General features: G+C 55.5%; 1 protein-coding gene across 1 annotated transcript; it reads left to right on the plus strand.

Annotated features, from left to right (window-relative positions):
• The first annotated feature begins 549 nt into the window (after nt 1-549).
• Nucleotides 550-1,431, plus strand: LOC123191315 (uncharacterized). Its single transcript, XM_044604106.1, has 2 exons — nt 550-860; nt 1,302-1,431. Exons 1-2 carry the CDS (start codon nt 553-555, stop codon nt 1,429-1,431), a joined length of 438 nt encoding a protein of 145 aa, XP_044460041.1. The 5' UTR covers nt 550-552.
• The last annotated feature ends 9,435 nt before the right edge of the window (nt 1,432-10,866 follow it).

Consider the following 10,866-nt stretch of genomic DNA (forward strand, 5'->3'; position numbering starts at 1 on the left):
CATGCTTGTGATACTGTGAGGGTTAATAAATCCGGACGGAGAGAGTATGCACTTATTGGTTTTGATCAACTTGTTTGCATAGTTAATTGAGCAGTTTGAGACATTGAGTGCGTTGTTCCTTCATCACATGGCTGGCCTATCGTCACCCTCCCAGTCAACATGCATGCACGCGTACAAATTCCTGGTACGACCGTACGGTGCTTCATGCATGGATGGGTGGATGCATTGCATGAACGAATAATTGCATGAATGGCAAGGTAGTCTTGATTTGTTGTTTCCCTTTTGAGCAGTGAGACAGAGCGAGCACGAGGAGGAGCGGCACGTCGTCGGTTAGTCAGCTGAGACTTTTGACCGGGCGGGGTTGTTGAGCCTCATATATCTATGCACCCATCTCCACTGTACAAAGCCCCTGTAAAGTTGGACAAATTAGTAGAGGCAACATATATAAGGTTGGTGCGTGCATCTTAACTCTACAGTCTACTATAAATCAGATTCCGTGCACCAGCAGATTGCATATTCATGGATAGCAATATGAGGAGCAGCAGCAGCAGCATGATGGTCGTCCATGGCGGCTCGGAGATGGACGCGTTGCTTAGGCGGCAGCAGGAGCTCGTGATTCAGCTCCGAGCGCTCGTCCTTCCGGCGCTTCGAGACGCCGACAGCAGGTCAGCCGACCTCGCCGTTGACCTCTTCGATGACATGATCGACTGCATCACCGGCGTTATCTCTAGGCTCCAGAGCATCACTACTGCAGGCGGTGAACCAGCGGTGGCCTTCATCCTCGGCAACAATATCTCCAACGGCGCCGACGAGGGACAAGAGAAGAAGCCCGTGATCAGCAACGCTGGTCAGAAGAGAAGGTTCTTGATTTCCCAACAAGACTCTAGTCTCAATTAATTGGTTTTGCGACATGATTTAGCTGGATTTCAAATTGCATCGTCACTAATACGTACTCCCTCCGTTCCAAAATAGATGACCCAACTTTATACTAGCTTTAGTACAAAGTTGGGTCATCTATTTTGGAACGGAGGGAGTACATACTATCACGTACTATCACCTCTATTCCGAATTATAATAGTTTTAGATATTTTCATATGGACTACATACATATTGAAATAAACGAATAAACACAATAAAACCCGTCTACATACATCAGATTTAGAAAAAAGTCAGAACATCTTATAATTCGGAGCGTGAGGGAGTACGTAGTAGCGCTGCCTTTCTTCGATATATTGGTACTCTTTCATGTATCTCGCTAATTAATTTTTTGCTACTAATATATATGTATGCATGCTATGTAGGAGGAACAACGAAAAGCGATCAAGATCACTTGTGACAATTGTTCCACATTATGATGGCCGTCATTGGAGAAAATATGGGCAGAAGAACATCAAAGGGAGGCAACATGCTAGGTATCTATACTTCTCCTAAACAGTTCATTCAAGCATATATATCGTCACATTACTACTACGTCAACCTATATATCTACTGCCCTTATCTGAGATGAGTGAAACTTATCGGTTCTGCTATGAAAAATACATTTGAGGGTATCGCCAGGGATATATATGTCGTCGAACATCGGAGATGTATTATGACCCAGGGTAATGCCATAATCGTGCATAATTCTGAGGGGAAGGGGAGCCGTTATGATTAGCTACACTACTCCAACAGGCCTAGTACACAGCCCCAGGGGCGGAGCTAGCGAATTGCTAAAGCCTGGGCACACCATAAGCGAAATTTTACTTTGGTCTATCAAACACCACAAGTATCATATATTTGGATAAACGCCATGTGCAATATATGCACCAATATTTCATAGTAGATAGTAGAATAAATAAAAACATGGGATACAATACCAATTAAATGGCTAATTGAGAAGATATTATAGGTAAATTTAAAAATTTGCCGATATATCATAGGGGCACTCACTATCCATGGCCTTAGGATCCAGCGAATCCCCTGATGAGGATCGCTGGGAGCTGTCATGGGCCGAACTGCAGCATGTGATTCAATGCATCAGAATTACGAAATAAGGGAGTCGGGCATATAAGTTCGTCAGAGCCTTCGAATACTTACGATCCCGCTGGGGGCTTCTCCCTGAGGCGCCACTACGAGCTGCTGTCGGTGTCCGGTGCGGTGTCGTCCGCGAGGGAGGCTCTCCCCCTCTTGGACGCTTCGGCCTCTAGACACATGGAGGCCTCCCTTTTTTTCCTTCCCCTTGTAGGGGGGGGGGGGGAGTAGCTTTCTTCCTCCTCCTCCTCCTCCTCCTCCTCCTCCTCGTCGGTGGCGAGTGAGGACCGGGTCTTGGCGTCTTCGGACGTCACGTCCAAAATGCCCTTGTGACGGAGGCCACCTCTGGCCCCCTTGGCCTTCTTCTTGGCCTTCTTCTCCGGCGCCCTACCAGGCGCCGGAACCAGCATCTTCGTCAGAAGAGGAATTGCTGGGTCTTCAGGCAGCGGAGCCGGACTCTTGATCAGCTCCGTCTTCTTCGTCCAGCCCTGAAAAATTCAAGAGCTTAGACATGCCCCTTGAGTATATAAGTAAAGGATACACCTTGAAAACATGGGAAAACTTACCGGACTGGCGGGGTGGGTCAGGTTGTACCCACGGTCTTTGGTCTCCTTCGGCCATGTCTTGTCGGCCTTGAAAAGCACCTTCCAAATACCTTCGTGCGTAACGCCGAAGAAGTGTTGCAGGGTCTGGTGCTTGGCCGGATCGAATTCCCACAAATTGCAGGTCCGGCTTTGGCATGGAAGGATCCGGCGAAAGAGCATCACCTGGATCACATTGACAAGCTTGATGTTCTTGTCGACCATGCTCTTTATGCGCGTCTGCAGCGCTGTCAGCTCGTCCGACGAGGCCCAGTCTAGGCCCTTCTCTAGCCAGGAGGTGAGCCGCATTGGGGCCCCGGACCTGAACTCGGGAGCCTCGGCCCAGGTGGTGTCGCAGGGCTCTATGACATAGAACCACTGTTTTTTGCCACCCTTTGACAGTCTCCACGAAAGTACCTTTGGGCCATACGACGTTGGGCATCTTGCTCACCATGGCGGCTCCGCACTCTGCGTGCTGGCAGTCCATCACCTTCGGCTCCACATTGAAGATCTTCAGCCACAATCCGAAGTGGGGGGAGATACGGAGGAAGGCCTCGCACACGACAATAAATGCCGAAATGTTGAGGAAGTAGATGGGGGCCAGATCGTGGAAATCCACCCCATAGTAGAACATAAGTCCGCGGACGAAGTGGGGGATGAACACTACCCTCTCATGGGGCTCCGGGGTAGGGACGATCTGTCCCTCGGTCGGAAGCCGGTGGGCGACTTCCTTGGCCAAATATCCGGCCTCCGGGAGCTGGGTCATGTCCTACTCCTTGACGGAGGAGACCATCCACTTGCCCTGCGCCCCGGATCCGGACATGATCGAAGTGCTTCCTTGAGGCGGAAGAGATGAGAACTTGAGCGCTGGAGCTCGAGAATGGCTGGGCAGAGAGAGAAAGCGTGGGTGAAAGGGGGTGAATCCTTATCCCTTTATAAAGCCAGCGAATGTCAAGCGCCTCCCCACTCGCCTTAAAACTCGCCTGTTTCCCAAGGGCCGCACAGACGGCGCGGTTGGATTACCCACGCCCGTATTGATGAGAATCCCGTAATAAGGGGACATGATCTCTGCTTTGACAAGACGTGCCAATGAAACCGCATCTCAAAACATGGAGCGGCAGGCCGAAAAACGGTTTGAAATAATGATCGGATGGTGACGTGGCATCACGCTACAAAAATTTGTCAGTAGATTGGACTCGTGAAATATTATACTCTCTGCGGTTGTGTGTGGTACTTGTTTTGCAGAGCCGGACACGTTCTTTGTGTTCTATGGCTGTTTTGGAGTATTCGGAGAAGGAACCCGCCTTGCAATGCCGAAGACAATCTGCGTGCCGGACATCTCATCATTGAAGCCTGGTTCAGTGGCTACCGAGGGAGTCCTGGACTAAGGGGTCCTCGGGCGTCCGGCCTGTTGGACATTGTCGGCGTTCTGGGAATGGGGGTCCGCAGACTTGCCTGCCTGTGGCCCACAGCGTGGCTAACCAGCAGGCCATATGGTCCATCTTCGTCAACAAGGCACCCAAGACCCTCGCGAGGGTCCAAGCCTCGCGAGGCGGACGATGCAAGACCTCCTCTGGAGTGGCCTAGCTACGCAGGCTCACGAGGAGCGGAGATATCAAGGCGGGGCAAACCTCACGAGGCTCTCGTGACGTGAGCCATGACGAACGGTGCCAGGCGGGCGCTGGTGCGCGCAGCGTCCTTATTTTCTCTTTGGTGCTAAGGAGGCAAGCACATGCAAAGAGTATCGGGGCATCAGGCAAAGGTTGCGATATTGGTGCAACGAGACCAAGACCAGGAGGATGGCAAGGCGAAGGTCATCGTGGAGCCCAAGACGGCGTCACCCCAGAGCTTTTCGCAGGCGAAGACCGCTTTTGTCAGGATAGCTTGTACTAGTTGTCCCCCTTTAAATTTGCCCGCCGTTGTTGGCTCCCTTCCCGCTCGATATTTGGGAAGAGGACCAGGGCCTCTATAAATAGGACTAGCCACCACAGTAGAGGCAGGTTGAACTAAGATCAAACCCACACGCCACAAGTTCATACACACAAGAACACCTCAACCTCAGGAGGCTGTTCTTCCCTTGTACTGTTCATCATCAGCCCAAGAGGCAATCCATCACCACCACACTGGAGTAGGGTATTACACCACAACGGGGCCCAAACCAGTATAAACCCCGTGTCTTTCTGTGTTGCGAGTTTGTCGAGTTCGTCCGCAAGATCTTAGCGAGCTAGAGCGTAGACCGGTAGGAGGGAAAGACTTCACGCGCACCCCAGTGTTCGAACCTTAAGGGTTTGCCGGAACCCCACATCCGACATTTGGCGCGCCAGGTAGGGGCGCGCCGTAGTTTCCTTTCCGTCGGTTCGTTGCTCCATCGCTCCGTCGCGTCCATGGCGGACGCTCATCGTGCTCGAGCTGAGCATCGGGCTGCCCTCTCCGCCCGCGTCGCTCAGACGGCTCCCATAGGCGGGCCACCTCGTTGCTCTCCGTCTCCCGCCGCCAACGCTGCCACCGACCCGGCGGGGAACGAACAGCAGGCGTCCTCTCTGCATCCTTCAGTGCGGTAGGATGGCCGCACCGCTACTCCGTCACTCACCCCTGCTGGTTCTTCATCTCACGCGCACCGCGCTCCCATGGAGACACGAGCCGCGCTCACCGCGGCAAACGAGCTCCTGCGTTACCGCCCCGTTGACGACCTCTATGAGGAGTGGCTCGACCGCGTCGTCGAGCTCGTCTGTGCCGCAGGGGGCTCTCCGACGCCGTCTCACTCTCTACCTCCCCCTCAACCAGCCGCGGGCGACGGGGCTCATGGCATGCCTCCACCGCCTCAACCCCAAGACGGTGCCTTGGCACCAAGGCGCGCACCTCCACGGCGTGATCCACCATGCCCGGCGCCCGAGCGTGAAGAAAGAAGCTGCCAAGAAATCCCGCGGCCGCGAGAAGCTGCACCGGCGCTCCCCGTGCCACCTCGTCAAGACCGCGTGCCGCCTGCGGCGGCGCAGCGCGGACCACGCCAAGATCAAGCTCCGCCTCAGAAGCGGGCCCCGGCGACCATGGCCGGTTGCCGTGCCTTCACCCCGAACTGCGTAGCGTCGCCTGGCCAGGCAAGTTCAAGCCGGAATTGCCTCCTCGCTACGACGGCACCGCCGACCCCGCGGAGTTCCTGCAGCTCTATGAGCTGAGCATCGAAGTGGCCAACGACGACAAAAAAGTCATGGCGAACTGGTTTCCCATGGCTCTCAAGGATGGGGCCCGCTCCTGGCTCCTGAACCTGCAGCCCGGCTCGATTTCCTTCTGGGACGAGATGCGCGACCGCTTCGTCGCCAACTTCCAGGGCACTCGCGACCGCCCACCGGCCGCAGGCGATCTACGCCGCATCAAGCAACAGTCAGGAGAAACCCTCCAGAAGTACATTCAGCGCTTCAACAAGACCCGCCTCAAGATCCCCAAGGTCACAGACGAAGCCATCATCTCCGCATTCTCAGACGGCGTTCAAGGGCGGTCCTGAGATTTTAGGGGCCCGGGGCGAAACTATAACCCGGGGCCCCTTTAACCTTCCAAAGCTACCTTTAGTATATATTTTGTGGAACTCTAAGGTTTTGTTTGTACAACATACTACCAACAAAACATGCAATATGAATGATTATCGTTTCCCATAAAAGAATAATTGTTGGGTTACTACCTTGCAATTACTCCAACAAATTGAACCACTTACTTATACATTGGGTTGCACTCCCTCTGTAAAGAAATATAAGAGCGTTTAGATCACTACATTTCATTGATGGTTTATCAGAAAAAAGTAAATGTAATTTCACATTGCAAGTGCATGCAAACACTACCTTTCATAGAAAAAATATACTCGTCCTAGATGCAGAAAGCTAAAAGCTACAAAACTTTCATTCTTTAAAGTTATGAGGAGATTTGTTAATATTCATTGATAGAAGGAAAAGTCGGATGGCCAAGTACAAGAAAACAAAACAGAAAACACAAGAAAGAAGAGCAACAGGTGCGAAGCAAACATGGCATTGCGCTTTGTGCCTCTCTCTAATCCCTCATCAGGTATACATCAAGAGTTTTACATGGTATCTACATACCTGGATGCAGCAGTCTGGCAGATGTACCAGTCCCGTACCTACAGACCCTTCAAAGCCGTCCACGGGCGTCCACGTTGGGCTCTGAGGACTGAAGGCTACGACCAAGGCGATCAGCACTTTCACTGCAGCACTGCGGCCGGCCACAGCCTTCAACCTCTGAAGCAAAAAAGTTAGGGCATAGGTTGGGGTAATATCTTTAAGAAATAGAGATCCCTAAGAAATAGGACACCTTCTTGATATTGGCAGCACTGATGAGGCGTGCGCTGGAGCTGCGGCATCGGCGGTGCAAAGGGGAAGCATGGGCGTCTCGCGTCCGCAGTCTGCTACCTGGCCGCCGCCGCCGCCTGCGGTCCATAAGGTTTCGAGGCGATCAGGCGAACAAAAAAAGGAGGGGAACAGCCTGCAGGCGATGGTCATCATGCATGATATAAAGTGACAAAATCACCCCCTCGCGATTCGCCGCAGAGTCCGCTCCCTCGTCGATCGATCTTTCCAAGTGTGACCAGTTTAACGTAGGCCCAGTAATCACCTTTTTTTAGGAATTATATTAGCGCAGACCCAATTGTATTACCAAGCAGAGCGCAGACACATGGGGGCCCCTCGCTTTCGGGGGCCCGGGGCGGCCGCCCCCCCTCCCCCCCCTCGGGGCCGGGCCTGACGGCGTCTGTGACATCAAGATGAAGGAAGAGCTGGCTATCCACGAGGAGTTTTGCACATCTCAGGAGTTGTTCAACCTGGCGACCAAGTGCGCAAGAGCTGAGGAGGGGCGCCTCTCTCTCCTTGAGCTGCCAGCTGCAGGAGTGGAGGAGAAGAAGGCCAAGGCCAAGGACGTGAAGCGCAAAGAGGCAGTAGTGCTCGCAGTGGAGCCCGACACCAAGCGAGGGAGAGATCAGCCTGAGTCGTCCAAGAACGGCCGATCGTTCTGCGCCTTCCACAACCTGAACACCCACAACACCAGCGACTGTCAAGAGCTCAGAGCCATACGGGAAGGACGCTACGGTCAACGCCCCGAGCGCAAACGACCGGGGCTAGGGCCGCGGAGGCGGACGCTGGGACGACCGTGTCCCGCGCCAGGTGTGGCGCGACCGGCCTCATGAGGACCGCTAGCAGGACCAACCTCGCGAGGGCGCCTGGAGGGACCCACCTCGCGAGGATCGCCCCCAGGGCAACGCCGGTCTTCCCCCGTTGCCGCCACCGAGAAGGAACGATGACCACCACCAGGACGAGGGGGCTGGGGGCTTCCAGGAGCCGCGTGCGATCGCTTGCATCTTGGGCGGAGCTCAGGCCCCAACCTCTTAGTGCATCTTCAAACAGTTCGCTCGCGAGGTGAACGCGGTGCTCCCCAAGCTCGAGGCCAGGCGCCCGCTCAGGTGGTCCCAATGCGCCATCACCTTCAACTCGGCAGACCAGCTCAAGTGCGCAGCCACCGCTGGCGCACTCCCTACGCTGTGCTCCCCAGTCATCAGCAATGTGCAAGTCACCAAGACTCTCATCGACGGCGGCGCAGGGCTCAACGTCCTATCCGTCGACACGTTCGACAACCTCTAAGTGCCCTATGAGCAGCTCCAGCCAACCGAGCCTTTCTCAGGAGTGACTGACGGTTCCACCACACCGATAGGGCAAGTCCGCCTGCCTGTCACCTTCGGGGAGTGCAAGAACTACCACACCAAGCTCATCGACTTCGACGTCCCGCACATCCGCTTGCCATACAATGCCATCCTCGGGTATCCAGCCCTGGCCAAGTTCATGGCAGTCACTCACCACGGCTACAACGTTCTCAAGATGCCAGGAAGCGGAGGAATCATCACGGTCCCATGTGAAGAGAGGGATGCGATGTGCTCTCTTGAGCGCGCCTTCCAAGCCGCAGCAGTCGACAACCCTGACAGCAGAAGTGAAGGCCCTCCGGAGACCATCCCCAAGAAGAAGTTGCCGCGTCGCGCAGGACCCCAAGAAGATGGCGTCGCGTCAGGAGCCTCGTCGGGATCAGCGCCCGCTCCAGGGGCGCCTCCCTCCACCGCATAGGAAAGCGCGCCTGACGCTCTCCTCAGGCAGGACTCGGGGGCTCTCTCTTGGAGAGCCTCAGACCTTGCCAACCTCACGATGGAGGCGCTTGGGCACCACTTGGAAGCGTGCTTCACGGCACACTTTCCTCAGGAGAGCACAGGGCAAGGAGTGCCCACCACCCAGGAGTTCATCACCAAGACCACCCAGGAAGTGCAAGAAGAAAGAGCCATGCGCGGCCACAGCCGCTCACAAGGCGCAGCTCCCCATTCATGCGAGGATGCCGGGCTGCGTGTTCGTGTCGACGTCCCAGGACTCAACAGGGCTGCATCTCAGGAACGCTTCTGGCCATCACGTGTGGGCCGCTGTGAGGGCCCACCACACAGCTACGTTCGCATGCCCTTCAGCTTGCCGAGCGTGGCGTCGGCCTATCAGCGCAACGTGCGGCAAGTCCTGGCGGCTCGGGAGGCCAGGTTCCACGCCGTTCTGGAGGAGATGGAGATGGCCTTCAGAGAACATCCTGAACCCCCAGAGCCTCCCGAGGCTCAGGGTCCCGGTGGCTCATGAGGAGCCATTCCTTCAACGCGTGGCTTCAGCTGCACCAACTCTACTTCGTCTACAGAACCAGGTGACATCTTCCAAGTTTGTTTAAGCTAGGAGCGCCCCTCAGACTGCATTATTCCCAGGCCGCACGGGTCCGTCCCTGTGCCATGTATCTCTTTTGCTTATGTCTTTAGCTTACCTTGCTGGGGGCGCCCCTCGCGTTGCATAATCCCCAAGCCGCTCGGGCCAGAGCCAGTGGCATGTATCTTCCTGCATTTATCCAAGTCGATCTGCTTTTCATGCTTAACCTGCCGATGGCTATCTCCTGCTCGGTTGCCGCCCACAGCGGGTCTGTTTATCCCATGCAATCCGCTTGCACGTTAAAAGGGGGGCACCTGAGCATCGCGACTCAGGAGCTCTTACTGGCTCTCCAGCCCTCACCCCTGGCCTTGACCACGGCATCGCGACCTGGCATACCAGCGCCGGCTGAGCTCGCTCGAGGGCCGGGACTTGAGGACGTAGAGTGCTTGCATCTAACCGCCCTGCAGAAACACACAGTCACCTAGACTCAAGACCAGGCACAACACGCCTTGAGGTAGGGCCTCGTGAGTCCCGCGCTGGCTCACGAGTGCCCGGATACACCTCGCAGCCCTGCCGTGCAAGCCACGTGTCAGGGCGGGCCTGTACACGTCCTGGGGGCTCCTCCCGGAGGGGGGTCCCCATCCCATGTCCAAGTGGAAGCACCATGCTCCGTGCTGGCTGACGACACTGCCGACGAGCGACTATGCCCGTGCACAAGCGGAAGCACTATACTCCGTGCTGGTGATAAACAACTGAGGGCGACCCCACGGTCGTGCCAACCTTAGGTAGCCCAGAGCTCAGCGCCCAGCCTTACCGCAACGCCTCCCCTCAGAAAAGCCGCGCATGGGGGCTGGGCACGGGGGCTGCGCTCGGGTCACGCCCAAGCGCACGTCACCTAACCAAGTCCCTCGGAACTGGGCATCGCGCGCCCCTCCCGAGGCCTAGGCAAGGGCAGGTATGGGAATAGTTTGCACGTCAAGGGGGACTCCTGAGCATCGCGACTCAGGAGCCTAACTGGTCACGTAGCCCCTCACTCCTTGGTCTGTCCTGGTCTCCGGTCGGTCCAATGGCGGTTGAGGTATGCGCGGGGCCGGGCTCTGCCGACGTAGAATATTAATCTATCCCCGCGAACTCTCCCTATATGTTGTTTGCGCGTCAAGGGGGACTCCTTAGCATCGCGACTCAGGAGCCTAACTGGTCACGTAGCCCCTCACTCCTTGGTCCGTCCTAGTCTCCGGTCGGCCCAATGGCGGTTGAGGTATGCGCGGGGCCGGGCTCTGCCAACGCAGAACGCAAAGCAAATAGGAAGGAAATCGCAAAACCTCGAAGCAAATATTACAAGCACATTGTTTTCACAATACCAAATAAAATGTCTAAACACCTCCACGAGACCTGATACAATGTCGCAGGAATGGAACGAGAAGAATGGACGCAGGTCACCTCTAGACGTCGCCATCGCCCGCGGAAGGTGCTCCCTCGTGAGCAATCTTGTATTCACCTTGACCACCATCTGCAAGGTCGACGACGCCGGACAGAGGGGCAGAGAGGAAGTCACGGAACCT

This window comes from Triticum aestivum, chromosome 2A (assembly GCF_018294505.1).
Source record: "Triticum aestivum cultivar Chinese Spring chromosome 2A, IWGSC CS RefSeq v2.1, whole genome shotgun sequence".
NCBI lineage: Eukaryota > Viridiplantae > Streptophyta > Magnoliopsida > Poales > Poaceae > Triticum > Triticum aestivum.

Excerpts from the sequence above, each read along its gene's own strand:
- LOC123191315 (XM_044604106.1), top strand. The coding sequence starts at position 553 with ATGATGGTCGTCCATGGCGGCTCGGAGATGGACGCGTTGCTTAGGCGG. Across the intron at positions 861-1,301 it reads AACGCTGGTCAGAAGAGAAG|GAGGAACAACGAAAAGCGAT; the intron begins GTTCTTGATTTC and ends CATGCTATGTAG.